The sequence below is a fragment of the Triplophysa rosa genome, linkage group LG16 (genome assembly GCF_024868665.1).
Source record: "Triplophysa rosa linkage group LG16, Trosa_1v2, whole genome shotgun sequence".
Classification (NCBI taxonomy): Eukaryota; Metazoa; Chordata; class Actinopteri; order Cypriniformes; family Nemacheilidae; genus Triplophysa; species Triplophysa rosa.
In genome coordinates, this window is record NC_079905.1 from 3,242,408 (window position 1) to 3,265,511 (window position 23,104).

Sequence of the window (23,104 nt, forward strand, 5' to 3'; positions counted from 1 at the left end):
TTATATCTGTAAAATCATGCTTGACATCTGATGTCAAAACACAAAGGCCTGGATGAAAAAGGCTTTATTTATTTGTAGTTTATTTATTTACAGTAATTTATTTTCTGAATTCATGCAGGCAAATAGCAGGTATCTTTTTTTTACAAAGTATGTGAGCTTTCAGGAACACTTAAAAATGTGAAAATATGAAATCTTGCTAGTTTAAAAAAATATTTATTATCATTATAGTAGCATGTTTTAAAAGGTCACTAAGTGGATACTCGAATGGCTTACTCATAATTTTATTCTGAGCTTATTCCGGGTTATGAAAGATTTATTTGTTCACCCTTTGGCATTCAAAATAGACAGAGAATGCTACATTTTTGTATTACTTACAAAATGACTTGGTTCTCTTCCTACTTCCATAAAGTGCCACTATTCTCAGTTACACTAACCAGCATTAAATAATTTTTCTAAGTGACGTAACTTTCAAATGAAAGATTGAAGAACTACATCACAATAAGACCATAAACCGCATACTATATGAAAAAGGTAAACAGGGCCTTGTTGACTTTAACATTTAATATTCTAACACAGCACCAGGTGTTTTTTTAAGGGTGCTGTTGTGACACCATCTGCACTGTTGCTATGGAAACGGATGGGGGTGTCCATGGAGACCAGCCTCTTTACGAATGCCTGGGTGAGACGGTTTTGGCACCAGAACTTTGGAAGGCAAACTGGTGAGATGTGTCAGAACTGGGAGGAGAGAGCGGTGCTCCCAGATGAAACGCTGTGTCCTGGAGATGTTTGAAGTCTTTGAAGGTGGACGATGCTCCTGGGTTCTCATTTCAAATCGAGTAACAGGTTCACAAGATTATGATAGTTTAACTTAGTGGTCATGTGGTTGTTGAAGTGAAATTCCTAGAGGACAGAAGATCAAATGCAGCGAGCAACATTGCTCATTGCCGGATCTGTGCATCTCTAGCATCCTTCTCTTCAAAAGCATCCCTTGCTCATAGTGGCACTCTCATTTAATCTGTTAAAATATTGCTCAGTGACCTATTTGATCCCATTGGTTACATCTGTGTGATGTTTTTTTAATGAATTATATATTGAAAAATGAAAATAAAGACTAATAAAAAATAAACGTAGAGACTCTTGATTTCATGAGAACATTTTAACACGTAAACACATCATTTTACCATGTAAATGGTCACAGATGTCAGTGTCCCAGTAAAAGATAATGCTTATTAATCACATCCAGAATAAAAGTTTGTGTTTACATAATATATGTCTATGTACTGTGCATATTAATTTTGTATTTATAAACACACACACACACTCACACACAGGGACGGACTGGCCATCTGGCGTACCGGGCGTTTTCCCGGTAGGCCGCTAACGTATGGGGCCTGAACGGAGGCGTTGGCCGCTTAGACGGGCGTATTATAAATGCGAATGCACGCAACGCGAATGCAAAAGACACGTAAGGTCCAATTTTTCTTCCCAGTCCAGCCCTGCTCACACACCCACACAGGAAATATTTAAATGTATGTATTTATATTTACTAATAATTGAAATTATATATAAACGTTTATTATTTTTTATAAAATTAATAAATTAATTTATAATTCTTAAATATATGCATGCGTGACTGTGTGTTTATAAATACAAAATGAATATGGACAGTACACAGATATTATGTGAACACAAACTTTTATTCTGGATGCGATTAATTGTTTAACAGCCCTAATACAGATGTAACTACCATATTTTATATAACTATTAAAAGTGTAGTATTGAGTTACTGCATAAATAAGATTGTCCTGACTTGTCCACGCTCACAGGTTACACAAACATAAGTTTTCACAATTGAGAGGTGTAGGAAAAGTTACCTATTCACTTTTGAAAAAATAAGTCGTAAAGTCCCAATATAAAATTGACTAAAATACTACTAATAAAATAAAAATCTTAAAATTGAAAAAACATTCATGTATTTACATTATGTTGCTACTCATTCCAACGTCCAGACCATTATTTTGTCTGGGGGAATCACACTGCAGTGCAAAAAGCAATACAATGGGCTGCTAAATAATGCTGATCAGCTCTAAAGAGCGTTGTAAAAATCGCAACGGACAGTTTGCTTGGAAATCTTTTAGAATATGAGCCGTGGGACTACTGTAGAAAATACCACATGACGCTAATAACACTTTTATGACCTATTTCACTATCACAGCTGGATGTGTGAATTCTTTATGCGTTATGCAATAAGCCTCTTACATTTTAACTTGACAAGCCCTTCTACACTGGTGTCCAGAAAACCTTCCTACAGTATTATTCATGAGCGGACGGCTCAACAGTGACCATCATCTCACTTAGCCCCATTCTTTACCCACGAATAAGACCCCATGTCGTCCGATCAGTCTTTTCTCATTGTCACGCCTACTAATCACCATTAAACGTACTCGATGCTAAACACACTTGCTTTTTCATATTTCCGCCTGTCGAGAAGTAATCGCTGGAAATGGCAAATGTCAAAGACAAAGTCACAATTGGTATTTATCAAGCGTTGCGGGATGTGGCGAGCCATCTATCCCAGTACGACGGGATGTTATCATCGAGATGGCTTCAGGGAATTTAACTACATGTTTTGTCCTTTGACTTCAAAGAGAAAACACAAAGCGAGAAAGAATTGTTGGGGAGAAACACATTGAAACCCATGTCGTTCACTCAAGCATCACAACTCGACTCACCCAAAGGCATTCCAATGCCGTAGCCCTTGGTGTCCAACAGACCTCCGATCTGCGTGAGGTTGCAGTTCAGAACACGGTAGTACTCGTTCATGGTGCTCTCCAGAAGAAAGGCGTACTTGGAGTTTAAAACCCGCGCTATGCCCTCCTCCGTGCTCTTCACGAACACGCTGGGCTGCTTGGAGTACATGTAATTCCACATGCGCTGGTACGTCTGGTAGCGCGAGTTCTGAGAACGTGTGCGGAATATAAAATTGTCATTGACGAAAGTCATTGGAGAGAAGAATATTGCAAAGTCATAAAACAGCCAATATTATATTAAGGAACACATGAGGACAGGTGAATGAAGATAAAATCATTTTATTGGCAGACGCTGAGCGTGAAATAGATTAAGGGTGGCAGATTGAGAGATAATGTATCAATTTGTATGTGCGGTTTGTGCAGGGATTTACGTGCGTGGCGAGTGAAGTGGTAAAATAAAGGGAAATAAGGATGGAGAGGGTGAGAGAGAAATAAGACTTGATTTCTGTAAAAAAAAACTTTACTTGGATTAAGTTTGATCTGATAGAGGAAGAGAACTTCGCCCCGGGTGTGAATATAGATGTGGATGTGAGTCATTAAGCCAACTGTTAGCTGTCATAAACAGGAAGTGATGCATTATGACATCACTTGTTGTGAGCCTGTCAGACAAATTCGTTCGGACATGAACATATTCAGTCATATTAAGGATTTGCATTGTGTTTATAAGTTTTACTTGTAGTCTTTTCTATTTTTTTTCAACCTAACCCTTATACAAACCTTAAAAATATTACAAATTGAAAAATGGAAAAACCATTGTTACAAGCGTTTTAATGATATAAACTGTCAAATAAAAATATTAATATTAAATAAAAAAGATAAATATATTTAATTGTAGCATTAATTAGTAAATGCAATATTAAAAACAGCCTTAAACAGTCTATTAAAATGTATTTATTACTATAGACTAAATAAATTATATTAATACACTATAATTCTTAATTATTTATGTACTATAACTCTAAATAAATTCCAGAATTCAATTAAGAAATTAAATATTAAGGATACTGTATTATCAGCCATATTGGTATCGGAATAAAAAATGTAATGAATTATCTTCCAAAATTTCCAAATTGGTCTATCCCTCTTTAAAAATAAAACATTTATTAATTGTCCATAAAGGAAGGTTTGATCAGATGGGAACAGTTTTGACTCAAAATTTCATCTTCGTAAAAACAATACAATACACAAACCATACATACCATGAAGAAGGTCATGGTACTTCCTCCCTGAATAGTGCCGTACTGGATGTTCGTCTGATCGGCCAGGTCGTCGGCAGATTCGATCGGCACCTCCATCCTCTGAACCGTCAGGAACGCTGCCAGGTTCGCCGTGTAGGAGGAGATGATGATCAGCGTAAAGGCCCACCTGTTTCACAAACACACAAACAGCCAGACATAACGTCTGCATTACAGATGGCTGTTTACATTAGACACGCACGTGTGCAAATATGCTGACACACGAATTACCCTCGCGGTCGAAGTGTCATCTACAGGCGGTTCAATCTAACAATCTAACACAGAATAAAGCACTAGATGTTAAAAATGAGATGAAGTCTGTTTGCAACTCTGTGAAATTATCTGTCACTGTGAATGAATTAATAAGCCTCGATATCAGATTGTAAATCTGACAGAAGGCATAAAATACAAATATCACTTTTTCGTTTATTTACTGAACGCATTTACTGGTTAATTTACTGTCTAATTCCTGTCAGATGTTCCAACCAATGAAGTGACAATTCTCTGCTGATTTGACCATCGGCCCCTGCTGGCAGATGCCGTCACTACAACATTATGCCATCAAAATGCATCCTTCTCCATTGATGGCCATTCAAACGACCAACCAGAAATCACATAAAACATGCGCCAACCTTGAAGCCCATCCCTATTAAACAAACACGCAGTGAATCACACCAAGGTGAAAAGAGAACTATAAAGCAATAAAAACGTTTCTAAAAAACAAACATAAAGATGAGTTACGTGTCTTTTAGTAAAAGCTTTGCTATTACTTTAAAAATTAAAGTACACTAGTTGCAAGCACGTTTCCTCCGGGGCGTAATGGAGATGCTTTTCTCAGGGAGAGGTTGATTGTGATCTCAGTAGCTCTCTGGTTTCTGGGTCACCCCTACGTTGGATTAAAACTCACATCTATTGTGTTTATTCACACCACAGATGATTAAAAATTTGGCTTCAACCGCATACAGACAGAATTATTTCACCTCCATTGTTACTTTCTTAGAAGAGATAAATTGCTCATCTTAAATAACCTCAAGATCAAGGCACAGGGCCGAAACGGAAAAGATGCAGCGGAGAAAAGAGATATTAGAGAGAGCGAAGATAGAAGGTACACCATTTGAGATTGATCACTAATCTGAAGATGTGATTCAAGATCGTAAATCTCACAAATCTATGTCTGGACACGAACAAACATGGCCATTCAAACAAACAAGCAAACTTACAATGCACTTCAAAAAGTATTACTTGACAAGTCTTGTTATTCTACAGTTTCACTAAGTACATTTATCTACGTTTTGGGGGTAACATTTTTGGAAAACAAGACAAAAATGAATTAAAAATTCCTTTATTTAAAGCTTAGTTCGTATGTCTATAACCAACATAATATAAAAATAAAACAGAAATAATACATAAATATATTGTGATTTTTTTATATCTATTTTTGTTTGATCTATTTTCATTTAATTTTTTTATTATATATATATATATATATACTGTATATACTGTATATATATATCTTATTTTTTAATACAACTTTAAATGTTTATTTAATATTACAATGGAATTACTGATATATCTATATGTGCAATTTAAATGTAGTTTTATTCCTAATTGTTTATTTTTCATTGCAAAATTATAAATCATGCGTCACATACAGTTGAAGTCAAAAGTTTACATCCCCCTTTGCAGAATCTGGAAAATGCTGAAAGTATGTGAAAAATAATAAGAATTATGAAAACGAAGGTTTATTTTAGTTTCATGAAGTTCACACCAAAGAATAATAACAGAATTTCTAAAATTAGCCCAGTTCAAAAGTTTACATACTGATTATTAATACTGTATGATATTACCTGAACAGTCAATGAGTGTTTTTATGTTTTGTCACAGTTGTTTAAGGGTTTCTTGTTTGTCGAGTCATTTAACTGTCCACTGATCTTCAGAAAAATGATCCAGGTCCTCCAGAACCTTTGCTTTTTCAGCATTTCTGTATATTTGACTCATGTCCAGCATTAACTGTGTGATGTTGAGATTCATCTGTTTACATCGAGGACAATCAAGAGTCTCATACACAACTATTACAATAGATAGAAACATTCAGTGATGCTCATGAAACCAACACGATTCATTTCAAGTCAGATGGGTGTAAACCTCTGAAAATGTTCTTTTGGTGCAAATTGTTATTGTTTTGTTTATATATTTATTTTTTCATTTAGTAATGTCTTTCACAAGCTATAAAATCACATATAGGTTTCTCAGGGAATGAAATATAAACAATTTACAAAGGGGGATGTAAACTTTTGACTTCAACTGTAAACACAGCACAAACGCAGAGCGGGAGTAGGCTATTCATGTGATACTATTCCATCTTATCAAACACCCGTTACGTCAGTTATAAAAGTAAAAAAAATCATAAAACAATAAAGCCAATAAAATAATTCTACAAAATAACACACCTTGAATTTTATCGCAGTATTCATGTGATTTTTGTAGAGTGAGTAGATGACTTGCAATCTCTTATATATTGAAGTTGAAACGTGATCTGAAAAGTACCACTGCTTGACATCTTCACCCTCTTGTAGTTTCAACATTATAAACCGCACTGTATAACTTAAAGACAGCGTGAAACATCCCCACACTTACCAAACTCCGCTGACGCAGCGTGTGGACAGGGCCCGGGGCATGATCTCTGAGCCCTGCTGCATGAAACCACCGATAGGAAACCACAGGCTGTTCCCCAGTGTGTACTGGTTCTCCAGAAGATCCCTGCGGTCCCGCCAACACGGGAAGGGGTTGTACCACTCATATGGGCTCAGCCTGACGTGTGTGAGAGAGACAGAGAGAAATGTGTACCTGCTTCGTGAAATATTTAATATTGTCAAGCTCCACATAATAAAACTTAAGATAAGGAAAATCAGAAGTCGAATGAGGTTTAAGCATCAATTTTTAGAAAGCTCCCCTAATGTTTATGATAGGCACAGCGAGAACGCCTGACGGTGAATATAATGATATCTAAAACAGATATGTGTGTATTGAGTGACAGTGCGGTACCTGGCTGCCAGGAAAAGTATACAGCTAACAGCCAGATAGGCTAAAAGCATAAAGAGCCAGACAGCTGGCGAAAAGGGATCCAAGAAGGAGAAATAACCGGGCTTCCTGCCCTGCGGAAAGCACACACAATACAAAACAAACAAACAAACAAACAAATGCTTGAGAGCTTTTCCTCATACACTTGCTTTGTTGCTGTTCCAGTGAGTGAAGCCTTATAAACAGAGTGCCTAAGTTGGTAAAAGTTTGCTTTTGATATGGACAAAGCCATGCTGTAATGCAGAATATGACAGTGACGGCAAATCAACAACAGATTTAAATTCAGATCAATTAAGGCCGAATGAAAAGCCATAACATACACGCAAAATGTTAATTATATACAATAATTTCTATTGGATTAAACCTTGTGTTGTGTTTGGGTTTGTGGGACCCGTATGGAATATTTTCTACAAAAAATATAGTTTTTATTCAAAATAAGCATTTCTCACCTATATAAATTTTTTTCTTTTTTAGTATTGTTTTTAATAAAAATGAACACTAGTTTTTCCATAAATGTGAATTAACAAAGCTTAATGACAAATAAACATGATTAGGTCATTAGAATCAAGCAAACATTTGTAAAGTATTCGGACATGAATTTTTAGGCTTAGTACAAAAACATAAACACTATACAAAAGAGTAAAGCAACATCTTGAAAATATTGCAAAAGTCTTAATGACATAGACTTAAATATTCTTCAATGAACATTTTCATTTTTGTATTAGATTCAAGGGTTCAATGACCCGGACATGTCCTTGACTAGGTTTATGAGATTTACTCAAAAACAATATACTGTATATTGAAAACTGGCTGAGGTCCTCCTTATATTAAATGCAAATTTCAGCAAGTAGCATAATCAAATTCTTTCAGATATTAAAGCACATGTCTTATGCAATACAGTATGAGAGGTGTCTTACTATGTGAACACGGTACAGGATACTGATGCCCAGGTTCATGAAAGGTTTAGAGAAATCGATGACTTTCTCCCTCTCTGACGTAATGGTAAATCCAGCGACTGCCAGATCTGCTTTCTGCAAAGAGAGAGAAGAAGGAATAGTCTAACATATTGCTTAAATATTCATCTCATGTAAGTGAACTCACATTAAAAAATGTGTATACTTTGGTATTTATTACCCTGTAAAAAATGTCTGTATGAATAACAGTATTACTGGCAGCAGTTTGCCAGCAATTTACTGTAGATTTACATTTATGTAATTTCCTGGCAACAGTTTGTTCAAAGATAGATGAACATTAAACATTAACAAGTCTTTATCTTTACAGAAAAAAAACTAAAATAACAGCCTCATGCAAAGCATTCTGGGAAGACTTGTTAATGTTTAATGTTTATTTATCTTTGAACAAACTATTGCCTCTAAATTAGATTAATATTCATCTGCAGTAAGTTACTGGCAACTAGCTGCATCATTTTTAACAGTAGTATTAACTTTAGTCTTGTACTGTACTATACTTTACTATGTAAATTTTACTACGGTAAGTTTCAAAAGTACTGTAGTATTTAATTTACTGCTTTTCATTTACTACTGTTTATTAGGTTCATGGGATAACATTAAAAAAAGTATTTCATTGCTTACAAAACAGTTCATCCCTTGTGTTGTTCTTACACACAAAAAAGATTTTAAAACTCCTTCAAACACTGTATATACTTAATTCAATTCAATTAATTCAAGTTTATTTATATAGGCTTTTCAAAATGCTGCCATGTTTCAAAGCAGCATTACATGAAAAAAGAGACGTTTTAAATTAAAATTACATTTTTAATGTGTCATTTCAAACCTGTCTGACTTTCTTTCTTCGGCAGAAAAGGTATTCTGAAGAATGTTGATAGCCAAACAACATTGACCCCCATTGACTTCCATTGTATGGACACAAATTTCTCAAAATATCTTCTTTTCTGTTCCACAGCTGAAAGAGTCATACTTGCGGTTTCGAATGACACGAGTGAATAAATGATAACAGATAAACATTTTTATTTTTGGGTGAACTATCCCTTTAATCGAACATAAAGTGCATGACAATAACCCACAATCAATTTAATGCACGTCTGGTACAACACAGTATATGCTGCTGCGTTTCTATGACAACACGATGCTGCAGGGAGTCGTATTGACAGCTACTAACTACAAACTGCCTCTGTTGTGTTGTTAATTTAGTGATGGTTGCTAAGCACTCATTAGCGCACCGCTGCGTTAGTCATCGGTTTAAAAACACTCGGCTGGAACAAAGCAAGTACACGTCATGTTGTTTGCACTCGGGTATTCTTGCGCTACACGTCAATCTTGATTTCAAGAAGCACTTGCGGAGAAAAACATCTGACATTGTCTGCTGTTCTAAATGACGGCGAGGTGCGGGAAAGAAAAGGAAAACGTCACTGCAAAAAACTAGCTAAGAAATGAAAGAGGGAGGGTCAAGGCCGGAAGATGGATGGATGGATAAATGAATGGAATTGTGAAAAGAAACATAGGTGCCGTTGAAGGGGGAGGGAGTTGATGGAAGAATTTGATATGAGAGTCCTTGGGTAAAGGAAAGAGATTTATTTATTACATAGAAGGAGAGGCTAAAGAGCGGAATATAGCTCTAGAAAAATGGGAAAAGAGACAGGAAAAGATAAAGCAACAGTCCTTGAAAGAAGAAACAGACACTTGTGGGAAGGGTCGGTGGGGAACGGGTAAAAACAGAGAGATAGTAAAGACAAGACTTCCAGCGAGGACACGTGGAATATTGCGCCCTTGAGAGACCAGAGATATCTAATGAAATATGAAGGGAGGAAGAAAAAAAGAGAGTAAAAGTTCCTGAGGAAATAGAAAGGAAGGAATAAATGTTTGGGTGGCATTATTTTGGTTCTTCATAAAGACTCCTCTATTACTAGTATTTTCATACAAAGTTTCGATTCCCTGTGAAAGCATGGACTGATAACTTGAATGAACCATATAAGCTGCTTTGAATACAAGCGTCTGCCAAATGCATAAATATACATGTAAATGTAATTCTCTAGCGTTACGATTTGCTTTGGTTGAACCTAATTGATACAGTATGTGTGTAATGGTGTGTGAAACTTCGGTACGACATTAAATTTAATTCATTTTTATAACAGATGCAATGAAATGTCAGTAAGCCAAAGTTAGTGAATGCATCTCAAGTGCACCGGGAAAGCATTCAATTCAGTCAAACAGCTGATCTTTTTTATACAAAAATACAACTATACACAATGTAGCATTTCCTTTTTGTCTACAATGTGTGTGTGACCTGCGACATATGGTTTAATGTTACTCAAGCGGACAAACATCCAAGATGGCCTCAATGCGACTTAAAGTTATTTAAAAGTGATAGTTCACCCAAAAATGAAAATTCTGTCATCATTTATTCACCCTTGTGTCATTTCAAACCTGTATGACTTTCTTTCTTCTACAGTACACAAAATAATATATTTTGAAGAATGTTGGTATACGAACAACAGCGGTACCCATTGACTTCTATAGACGGTTTCAAAGTGACAACAAATAACGTTACTGCGCATGTGTGCGTTTGTGGACTGCGCTTAACTTCCGGAACACATTCGCAAACAATAGAGTGCCTGTAGATTATTTCTGATAACAAGCAAAAGAAACCTAGAAGAACCGTTTCTTGGCTAAACTTGCCTCTCCAATATTTTGAATTTAGATTGCGATACCAAGCTCAACCGCTAGATGTCAATGTATCATACGGTTTCTTTAAATGCGACCGAACTACAGGACCCATTCAACAAATTTATTTAATAAAATTAACATTCAACAAAATTCAACAAATCGTTTATTTAATACAATTATAATACAATAAAATAATAAAACAAATGAATATGAACATAAATTAAATATAAATAGTTATATTATTAGCAGCCTGATCTCATTGTTTATACGTAGGTATTTGTACACAAAGTTTACAAGCACAAAACGTACATTTTTGTACGTTTTTATTGATGCTGAAACGTTGAATTTTGATGTGTTACAACGTATAAAACGTAAAAATTACTATGTATTTTTTGCCCAAAAACATAAAATATTTACAAAGCTTGTATCTCATTAAGACATTTGTATCCGTGCGTTTCAACAATTGCATCGATAAGCGATTTACATTTGTAGACCCCTTAACCTACCCCCACACCTAAACCTACCCATTTGACGGCGGCAACTTTTGAATTTGTGACGAGCGCGTTAGCGCCGGTGTTGCTGCTAACGGTGGCTGCTGCTCAAGATGGAGATGAAGATCGCAAATAATAGCTTGGATTTGGCTCTGTTCCTCGCAGTCGAATGGATTCTGAAGATATTACATGTGATGATTAAAATTGATTCCTTTTGTAATTATTTTGCGTTTTTGGTGTATTTCATGGCTCTACTGTCAGTCACAGCATGTTGGGGAAAAATGCCTTTGTGTCCCATGGCAAACAAAGCAAATATTAGATGATAAGTAATGGCTAAACGATTGCAGAAATGTTGTTCATTTTAAAGTTTAAAGTCTTGTTTCTTCCAAACGAGTTGGCCACAGAAATCACACAGAACCTAAAGAATTTCATAATAAGTAAACGAGTAAACCTTAATAAATGCAATAGAAAACATAATGTCATTGTGACAAATAAATAAAATATAATAAAATAAATGTTAATGCCGCGATTATGATATGTTTTATGTGTCGTCAATACGTCAGTATTATGTGTTTAGATGCTGTAAATACGTCAGTAAATATACGTTTTATAGAACCACATTTTACGCGAAATACTTACGAATTCTCATGAGATCACGTTGATTATTAGACACTGGCCAAACACAGACCGGAAGTTAACTGCAGTCCATGCACGCGTCTGATGAAACGGTCTATTGTATGGACTCAAAACCGATGCAAGTAAATGGGTACCTTGTTTAGTTACCAACATTTTTCAAAACCTCTTCTTTTGCATTCTGCAGAAGAAAGTCATACAGGTTTGATATGATTTTGGGTGAACTATCACCTTAAAAAAAAGACAAAACAAGGAGTAAAAGAAGCACAAAAAAATCTAGATATTTGGTTATTTTAAACAAATATAAATTAATATCCTTCTGTCAAACTTTAGAACATATTATCGGGAAGGAATCATCAATGGAGGAGCCTTCAAATAGACCTCAAAAAGGTTCAAATCCACTTCTTTAATTAATTCTCAAATTATTAAAAGCAAAGCTCCCTTATTCCCCTAAAAAGACACAAATAAGTGACTTTTTTTAATTCTCTCGAAACTGGCAACCCTAAGATGGGCTAATCAGCAGCAGTTTATTGTGGAAAAAACCCAAGTGCACCCCAGACATCTCTAGATCCGTTTAATTACCGCTTAATTCATTAGTGAGAAGGAGTTTTGTAAACCACTTTCAAAGGGTGTCATCAAAGTGTCAGACATGATAAATGTGTGTGTTTGTGTGTATTCACGGAGGAGAGAGTGGGCAGGTATGGGTTCTTACAGCATAAACACAACACAACAATGTGAGACAACTGTACACTGACTATAACAGCAGTAATGGTATAGTGCCGCAAAATAATTAGAGGTAGAAGAAAGTGAATTGTATCTGTGTGTGTGTGTGTGTGTGTGTGTGTGTTGTCGTATTTGAACACTAAGGTTAATAGAACGTCATTATGGTTCTCATTACCGCTGTGATTATTTTTAGCATTAAGTGTGATCTGTGCTAATATCTGCTGGTTTAATGGAAACATCGGATTGTGAAAACAACAATCTGCATAAAAAAACTCGGCTCATTCAAAACTGAATAAAAGGACATATTCATAGAGAGAGTGCCGGAGAAATGGGCTTTGAGTTCGGAGAAATTGCCTGTATACAAAACACAAATCACAATGATTTGTAGGAAAATAAACACACATAATAAATTCACATTCTATAATAATGGAGTTGTTTTGTTGCTCGGGAAATGTAAACAACCTGCAGTTTGCATAATAACCTGTACCGCTTGGCACAACAATTGCTTTCCATTTACTGTGAATGTTTTTCGAAAGCATCACAAGATGAGAGTGATGTCTTTTTTAGTTGAAAAACACGTAAGATGTGTTCAGGGAAACAGGCGAGAGCATAGGAATACCCGGTTGATGAGTTCTCCCACCATGCCGGTCCATGACCCGTTCGGTTCTGGAGCTCCATACAGCCCGTCATCCACTAACTTGATCCGGTAAGAGAACTTCAAAATATCCGACAGCTCCCGCAGCATATCCACACAGAATCCCTCGTACTGATCGTTTCCCTGGAACTCCTGGTACTTTGCCTTGCGCATCATGTACGGGTTTTCCTATAAAACAGGATGGAGGTAACATTTAACGCTGTGATATTCCGCTAGCCATTTCCATACGGTGGAAGTGCCGTAAACTTAATGAAAGTCGATGCCCATACAATGAAAGTGACATTTTGATTGGTGCTCAGCAATGAGACGGCAGTAAAATCCACTGAAATGAGCCTTTCTCGGCCTTGACGTGTGAAAGTTTCTTATAGGCTAAGACGCCATGGTTTGAATACCGGCTAATACTGTGTTTCTTAATATATTACCCTTACTCTGAAATGGCATATTCAACTGCGGAAAAAAAAATAAGAGACCATTCTACATTTACTAGATGTATTGTGTCCGTTCCTGTCCAGCGTCTGTTGAATTTCAACAAAATCAAACCTCAGGAGTGCCATAAAGTCCTCCAACAGCAATGTGAAAGACTGACAGCATGACAAGACACGTGAAAACTGTGATAAAAATCCAGGTTATCAAATGAAAAAAAGTGTTGAACATTTCCTAAATACAAGTAGAAATATGACTTGCTTAAAAGTGAATATGAACTTGTTTTCTTTGCGGTATTTGAGGTCTGAAAAAATACAGAGCATCGTTTCTGTTAAACATGAAATATTGTTACTAGTTCACAGAATGAAACAAAAACGATCATTTTACCTAAACACCATAAAATAGTAAATTCTGAAAAACTGAAAATAATTTTTAAATAGTCTCTTAATTTTTTCCACGACTGTATATGGACTTCCTTTCTTCAGATGGACACAAAGTTTATTTTTGTAAAAATTTCAAGCACTTTACATATTATGTACATACTGTATACAGTATAGTCCCAAAATGGTGATGGTCTAACACATCTGCCTGCTTTGATTACAATTTACAACATCGTTTAACACATTTATTTACATACATTTAACATTTATTTGAATTCATTTTTTGGGAGCTTCAACATTTTGGGACCTATAAATGTATAACATCGGGTACACCGGACGTGACAGGTACAGGTTTCCCTCTGTGTCTGCCCGTGTTTTCCCCAAGGACTTTACTTCCCACGATCCTCCACGCTCCCGCACCGGTCCCTCGTCAACCATCACCCGCACCCGCCATCAGCCTCATTATCCAGACTCTTTAAATACTCCGCCTGTTCCCTTGTCGTGTCTTAAATGCAACGTATTGATAGATGTCGCTACGTTGTTCTCGGTGTTTGCTCTTGGATTGTTCATTAAAAGATTATCTGTGGAATTTCTCCTTCTGGTCTTTGGCTGCAGCTACCGAGCGTTACAGACGCGACATGACAAACCCATTAGAACAAACTGTGTATCGTGTATTTTACCCCATACTTAGTGGAAAATAGTTTTTCCCAGATGTGTTAGAATGAAACGGCTTTAAACAAGTGTTGCGGTTTTCCTTCAGTGGGTTTTTGAGGCTTTAGAAATGTAATCTTTAAAACCATTGGACTTTGTTTTCGTTTGGACTGCTTGTTTGTGACATTTGAATCTGTAAAGCTTGTAGCGAGTCCAAAATCCCTGTAATTCACAACAATAATGCTGTAAATCTGGTTTGAAATCCTCAAACGTTCACACACGTCATGCCAAAGCCACAAAGCCAACACATCTGGAGAAGGTCTTACCAGTATCGTGGTGACGATTAGCGTCTTGTTGGCTAAAGTTTCGGATGTGTTGAGGTCTAAAGATGTGGAGTTCATAGCCAGTGTTTTATTAGAGTACCAGACACCAATCTGCATGAGATAAAAAACAAAGACAGAGAGGGAAAATAGTTTCCTGTAAACATCTAGTAATTATTCAAGCACAATTTGTATTATTCACATGACCACGTCTATGTCTAAGCCATAAAAATAACGTAAAACTTAAATGTAATTTGTGACCCATTTAAAAGCGTGTTTGATCTCACGTAGGGATAACGAAGAAATAAACGAGACGAGTGAATGAATTGAGAGGATGAAAGAGCGATAAAAGAGCATGAGGCGAGAGATCAATACTATGATCGATACTAGAGGAGTGAAGTGGTGATTACTTCGGCTACCACCCGTTCATTAGACCTCACAACCGCTCCGATGCTTCCGGATAAAATCATACAGCGTGCGTTTGTGTGCGCTTTACCTCTTTGTGACCCCCCTTGAATTTTTCAAGAATACGCAGAGTGTAGTTGGTGCGCTGGCCTTTGCTGTTGAACTCGATGCGACCTGTCAGGCCGTCATATTCTACCTACAAACAAAGAAGCAACAAAGATGAATAAAGAACGTACGCATCTGGCTGTTTTAAAAAAGAACAAGCTCTTCGATATGCCCAAATTCTAAGATTCAATATGAAATAAAGCACAGAAAAGATGTTGGTTACGGTATGTTTAACATCAAAGAAAGAATACAACTTTTCAACTTTAAGGGAATAATTCACCCAAAAATGACAATTCTGTCATCCTTTCCTTTTATCATTTCAATCCTGTACTTTCTCTCTTTCGCACAGCACAAAATAAGATATTTTGACCGTCATTGTTCGGTACATTCTTATAAATATCTTTTTTGTGTTTTGCGGAAAAAGAACATCATACTGGTTTGAAATGATACAAGGTGTCATGACACAGGGGTGAGACATGGACAGAGGACCCAAGTGCAGACAGCAGGTAAGGGGTTAACAAGACTTTAATAAATAAAGACAAAACAAGAAACAAAAACCCACGATGGGGTAAAACAAAAGAACAGCAAGGTGAAAACAGGAAGGGTACAAAAGACTGACTACACTAAACTAGACTAGACTAGACTAGACTAAAATACACCACTAGACTAGACTAGACTAAAATACACCACTAGACAAGAATACACTAGACTAGACTAGACTAGACTAGACTAGACTAGACTAGACAAGACAGGACAGAGAACAAAGGGGCATTAAATAAGGGGCCAAATCAAGAGGGGACAGGTGTGGGGCATGAACTAATAAGGAGCACTAACGAGGAAACAAGAGGGCAGGAACAATGACGAGACCTGGAGAGAGTATGGCGAGCCATAAGGCCAAAATTACCTCCCTCCACATGAAACATGAGGTTCTGCCATGGCTCTGCCTCATCTTGTCATGTTTTTCTTGGTCTTGTGGCAGAACCATGACACAAGGGTGAATAAATGATGAAGAATTTTCATTTTTTGGTAAACTATGCTTTTAACTTTGGTAACAATGTAACAATGATGTAAGGGCAACATAGCATAGATGTACAATTCCAGCAAGAAAGAAGGTGGAGACAAACCGAGAATTGAGATGAGAGGTGTGGAGATGCTCATGAAATGATGGACTGATGAAGCAAACTGCGAAACACAGAGACGGAGGGACAGAGAATGAAAGTCAAAGCAGTGGAGACCACGCATGGGCCTGGACAGCACAAACACTGTCTAGGACATTAAAATTGATAATAGATGCATAAGAATCATAAAATATAACCAAACCTTTGGACAGGTGGTAATAAACAACGCACATCTGGTGTTAAGGGCACAGTTATAATTAGAAACGGCACTATAAATATTAATGTCAGATGTAAAGTACTGTGACTACGCATAACATCACAGAAAAGACAAAAAACACCGGGCAGTAGCAGGGCTTTAAATGGCTTGCAACAAGTATGCGTTTATTTTAAAAATAAATAATATTTTAAAGTATAATGCTGTTGAGTGTTGTGATATAGGCTACTTTAACATTTTCCGAGATCCTTGGCCAAAAGGAAGGTCAGTTTTAGAGTTCAGGCAAGTTATTACACTTCGACAAAGAGATTTTTTGGACCAAGGAATCATGCACAATAAAGCCAACAACATATGTTCACAAAAGTAATATAGGTCCGTTTTCATGCCACACTGGCTTTAGTGAGTCTCTATGAGCCAGTAAGACGCGGCGGACAGAAATACATCAACGTAAAAACTACAATGACGACACCGATGATTGAGCTTTAACACAACACAAACATCAAACGCACACCCATGCAGCCTCATAAATACTGAAGCCATTAAACCCAGCAGTCAGAAAATGGCGGGTAGCCATGGCGACACGTACCATGCGCAGGTAGTTCATTAAACTGGTGCCGTGCTGCCAGATGAGCGAGGAGGTGCAGCTGAGAGGTTTCACGCCGATCTCCTGACTGCGGTTCAGCTCTCGTACCGCGCCGACCACCACGTGAACCGCGTCGAACATCAGCGCCGACGACAACTGCGGGAGATAAGATGGTGGAAAGGTGGAGAAAAGTAGAAAAGGAGAAAGATAGTAAGTGAGGTCGTTAGGAGGACACTGATTCTTCAAACCTGTTCGGGCCTCGGAGCTGCTGTCTTCCTGTGGAACGTCTAACAGAGAACGTAACGTCTGAATGAAATCGCGTGGCATCAAAGCGCACATCTTGAAGTATTTAGACGCACTTTTAAAACTTCATGGATGACATGTGGTCTCGTTATTTCATAAATTTATAGTACTACAGACTGCAGCAAACCACAGCGGAGTTCTGATTTAAATAATACAGTGAAACGTCAGATTATGGACTCGCTATCAAAAATGCATACGTTAATATCTTAAAAACACTGTGCTTTTAATCTACCAAATGAGATTTTGTGCTCTTGGAGCTCAGCTGGAAAAACATTGTGTTAGTTGCTCAAGTCATGGGTTTATTCCGGGAACACACAAATCGATGAAAAAGTAAAAGATTGTTCATCATTAACTCGTTCTCTTGTCATTTCAAACCTGCATGACTTTTTTCTTCTGCAGAACACAAAAGATGATATTTTGAAGAACGTTGGTAACCAAAAAAAACCAGGCCCCCATTGACTTCCATTGAATGAACACAAAACCACTGAGACATTTCTCAAAATATCTTCTTTTGTGTTTCACAGAAGAAAGAGACGAATACAGATTTTGATTGACATGAGGGCGAATAAATGATGAGAGAATTTTTATTTTTGGGTGAACTGTAGTCAGGCCTGGATTGTGGGCTCAATTTGGAGGCAGATTTTATTTTCTATAAATGTATATTTTATATTGTAAGCTCACCGCTGGTCCGGGGTAAGGGCTGAGATCACAGCCTTCTCTCCATGACAGGTTTAGACTCCTGATGAACTCTAAGTAGAAAGGATGACTGATGTTCAACATGGAGAAGCCAACGATATTTGTCTGATCATTGACCACATCATCCAACCTTAACAGAGGGAAATCCTGAGAGAGAGAGAGAGAGAGAGCGAGAGAGAGAGAGAGAGAGAGAGAGCGTAATTAGATGACGGGTGATTATTTACCAACAAAATGCTATGATATTGTAATACTATAACACACCTTATTTCAGCTACATTCAAAATCACATCATTTTAGTGGTTTGGTTACATGTGATAACGCATTCAAAAGCTACAGGTTTTTCAAATAGGTTATCTACATTTGCCCGAGCCGTCAGAAATAATACACACTAATATACACTTCTCCCTGTGGGTTTGGGGAAATCTACATCCATAAATAAACAGTCATTTACTGAAGGCAAAATCCGGTACAGACAGAATTCCACTCAACATAAGTGGTGCCCATTGGGAAACAAGCCATTTTTGAGCCGTCCTTGAGTATCATGGCTTTCACCTTGAGTGCCAAATCAATCAGCCCTCACTCTTGTTTTACCCACTGGCAAATCCCAAGAGTGAGGCAGTGATGCTTTCATGGTACCGTCCACAAAGACCTTTTCCAGATGTGTAGGAGCAGCAGGAGGGCTCATGGATCCATCATGGTCAGTTGGTGGCACTTCAAAGCAACTTCTAGATTATTTATCACAAACAATCTCCTTCTGTATGGCAGCTGAGGAGGATTCAACTCCACCTCTGAAGGACATCCAGCCACCTTGTCTTAAAACAGACGGGTCAGGACGGTCCTTCTTTGGCTCATTCAGCAGTGATATTTTCTTCGGATTCATCCCGAGATGCTTGACACAGAGTTTATACATAAACCGATGACACAGCTCTCTCTGACAGGCTTGATAATGATAAAAGTGGAACAAACGTGTCTTTAATCTTTAGCTGGATCTCGGTTAGGCTGCAGACAGTGTAAAGTTGACAAGACCAAAATCAATTATTCAACATGCCGATGTAAATCAAAGACTATAGATGTTAACAAGATGATAGAGTTGTATTATGAATGGCTGGGAAGTCTCGCCTTCCAATATAAAGAGCCAACTGTCAGTCATTAAAGACTAATGAGAACTTACCAACCTTTGTGCCAAAAAAGTGTTTGTATGCTTAAGGAACTAAATAGTAAAGTTGAACACAGGGTTAATTGTTGGTGGGAAATGTGTTGCTTTATTGTGACTTTGGCGAAGCCATTTTTGAAATTTCAGGACTTGGTTTTGTATGAATGAAATAGCAGGGTTGCCAGATCTGCGGTTTTCCCATGAAATTTTGGCTTTGAAAGTTGTAATGGGCTGCTTTTTATTTTGTGGGTTAAAGGTGGAAGGATTGTATTCATGACCTGTCTTTCTTAACATATTGTCATGACAATTGAATAGGGTTGGGTATCAATTTATAATCCGATTCTGCTTATAGATTTTGGTTCTTAACGAATTCCAGTTTCGATACCAAAGTTGAAGTAAAACATTTAGATATCAAACTCTATATGTATATAATGTATGTGTGCGTGCATGCGTATATACATATATATGAAGAGTTTGTTTCCAAAATGAGATGCCTCTGTTTTTAAAAATGTTCAAAAATCATGTTTTTTTTATTGGGCATTCCAATTAATATCAATCAAACTGTAGTTGGTTTGTTTTGATTTAAGCCACATTAATACAGCTAAGTACCACAATAAAACACATTAAAAACATGATAACATAATAAAACACATGATTTTTGATTTTTGATTGTTATCTAATTTTGCAACCAAACTCATATATACATATATATATATATTGTATATTGTATATAATGGGCACCGTTATATAATGAGCACTGTTTTGTGTATTTATACACATAGAAACAATGTTTTGTAAAATCTATTACAATTTCTATTACCATAGTTTACCCAACTCTACAATTAAGTGTGTTTAAGATTATATAGTGATTTTCAAGAAGAAACTCCAACAGAAACAAAAGATTCATCAAAAGTAACCATCTCTCCACTCAAGGTCAAATGCTTTAACCTACTTCAGTTGTAACAGTTAAATCCTACACAAAGGAGAAGTATGAGAGCCAAAATGTGTGACCTGAAAACAAGGACATAATCCACAGCCATGATGATGATGATAAATGGCACAGATGCTCTGAGCATCTCTAATGAGCCGACTGGTCAATGGCCAGGCCTGCTGTTATTGGATGATCTTGAGTAAAGAACAGAAATGGCAGCGCGTCATTGGTCAAAGTAAAAAAACATTGTTTACCATTGTGGTGAGGATGTACTTGTAGAAGGCTGATGTCATGCCCAATTCTGAGGCCTAGAGAGAGAAAGAAAAGGCAACATACGTTGGTTAACATTAACAAAATCCAGTACTGCATATTCTTTTTCCTATATATCCTATCCTAGCAATAATAGCTATTTGTAAAGTGCTTAAGAAACTATATATGCTGCTAAAATCAATGATCTGTCCTATTTCTGTTAGTTCTTTACTGAGTCGCAACACGTATGCCAGATATCCGGCGGCTTTTCTGCACTTTTTCATTTTTCACCTGATTATGCGTATTAGTGTTGGTAACTCGGATGTGATGTATTTTTCATTTATGTGCTGAAAATGTCTTCCTTTAAGACACAAAGTAAGATGAAATATCAGTAGGTGCTTAATTGCGATTTATGAGACCGGGAATCACATACCTTCTTCAGTATTAGAATAGACACTGATGCATTAGCGTCAATGATAATCGTGGCAACTTTGTCGTCACGTATTTCTTTCAGCAGAGGTGTGGGGTCCAAGTTCTCATCAAGCATCCTCACGGAGAGCGTTTCCCGGGAGATGAGGAAGTGACGCACCAGCTCCTCCAATCGCAGCAGGCCTAAGGGGGTGGGATAAGATCACAGACCATTAGGCTACAGTACATATCCCCATTTGTTAAAGGCATAGTTCTTTCAAAAATGAAAATTCTGTCAAGATTTACTCACTCTCGTGTCATTTCCAACCTGAATGACTTTCTTTCTCAAAAGATGATATTTCGAAGAATGTACGGACACAAAACCACTAAGACATTTCTCAAAATATCTTCTTTTGTGTTCCACAAAATAAAGAGTCATATACAGATTTTGAAGGAAATGAGGATGAATAAATGATGACTGAATTTTAATTTTTGTGTAAACTATCCCTTTAAGGTTGGAAGTATATCCCTAGTGCACCAATTATCTCCTTTAATTGGTGTAAAATTACAACAATAACAATGTATACGCTCCAAAGATTTTTAACATCTTGTTTGAATAAAAAAAAGTGTAGTCACACACTATGATGTTCAGACAACATGACAATAACTCAATTATTTCAAGCACATATCTGGACTACATATTACATGTCTCGCTGTGTGTATAATGATGCATATGTCAGACGCATGCTGTTTAAAACACTATTAACTGTATTTATCAGCCGGTACCCAGGAGGTCTATTGGTCCTAGGGCACGTGTTAATGCAAATATATATCATATTAAAGTATATTTCACATTATGCGTGCACACCGTGCATGTAAACTGAATTTGTTTCTTGACCTCAATATGGATTGCGTCACGCTGCGCGTGCATCTCATTACACATACGGAAGGGGTGCGCTGTCTCATCAAGCGTAAAAAGATACGTTTCATTGCTAATTTAAAATAGTTTTCTGTGCATAGTTAGTCTAATCGAGTTTTAGACGGGGGAAATATATTCCTACTGTCACGCAATAATGTCATGTCATGTAACCATCTAAAATCTTTTAACGACTTTCATAAACTGTCAATAACTGTAAACCTTGCCTTACGTTCTGCCCCGCTCCTCCGTATTAAAGTCATTGGCTATTGAATTAAGTGCCTTTGAGAGCCAGTAAAGTTCATTCTGTATGTGCATAAATTTGTGCTTTAAGCCACCACAAAATCCATACGGTGACTTCATTGATTCTGGAGTGCGCGCAACAATATGCACGACTAACAATAACAGTAAGGAAAGTGTTGAAACAGTGCAGCGGTTGTTGGTGCTTTCTCACACGCATCCATATTAATAACAGCCAACGTGTAGATGAGTAAATCCAATGCATGCTAATGTATGCACAAAAATAAATGCGCAAAACAGGCAAACATTCTCTTAAGCTCGAGCAAGGACCGCAATAACTATACTGAAAATAAAGATACCCAGATGTGTAAACAGTGGTGCATAAAGCCGTGGCACCATTCCCAGACCGTACCAATCAAATGAAGAGCTGCTCGTTTCAGCAACTCACCAGAGATCATCTGCGGTCAGAGCTGTAGCCGCTCACACACGTCTCACTCTAGTGCACTAACTGTTTCTCATTAAGCCTAGTCAACAAAGTATAACAAATATAATTAATATTGCTTCTTGTTGACACAGTCCTGTGATGTGATGTCGCTCTGTTTAAAGGAACAGTACACTCAAAAATGAAAATGGTCTTCGTTTACTCACCCTCAAAATCGGTATACATTTCTTTGTTCTGATAAACACAGAGACATACATTTGGAAGAATGCTTGTAACAAAACAGTTCTTTACCCTT

General features: G+C 37.0%; 1 protein-coding gene across 6 annotated transcripts in view; it reads right to left on the reverse strand.

The window, feature by feature from the left end:
- LOC130566646 (glutamate receptor ionotropic, kainate 5) overlaps positions 1-23,104 on the reverse strand; it is a 103,908-nt gene that overhangs the window by 5,967 nt on the left and 74,837 nt on the right. For all 6 annotated transcript variants that reach the window (XM_057354267.1, XM_057354268.1, XM_057354269.1 and 3 more), the window contains 12 exons: positions 21,237-21,415; positions 20,809-20,862; positions 18,456-18,617; positions 17,475-17,627; positions 15,543-15,647; positions 15,053-15,160; positions 13,237-13,440; positions 8,044-8,157; positions 7,091-7,200; positions 6,683-6,856; positions 4,010-4,175; positions 2,733-2,958 (listed from right to left, as the gene is read on the reverse strand). In XM_057354267.1, coding sequence (XP_057210250.1) covers positions 2,733-2,958; positions 4,010-4,175; positions 6,683-6,856; positions 7,091-7,200; positions 8,044-8,157; positions 13,237-13,440; positions 15,053-15,160; positions 15,543-15,647; positions 17,475-17,627; positions 18,456-18,617; positions 20,809-20,862; positions 21,237-21,415 — 1,755 coding nt within the window. The remainder of the gene's footprint in view (positions 1-2,732; positions 2,959-4,009; positions 4,176-6,682; positions 6,857-7,090; positions 7,201-8,043; positions 8,158-13,236; positions 13,441-15,052; positions 15,161-15,542; positions 15,648-17,474; positions 17,628-18,455; positions 18,618-20,808; positions 20,863-21,236; positions 21,416-23,104) is intronic.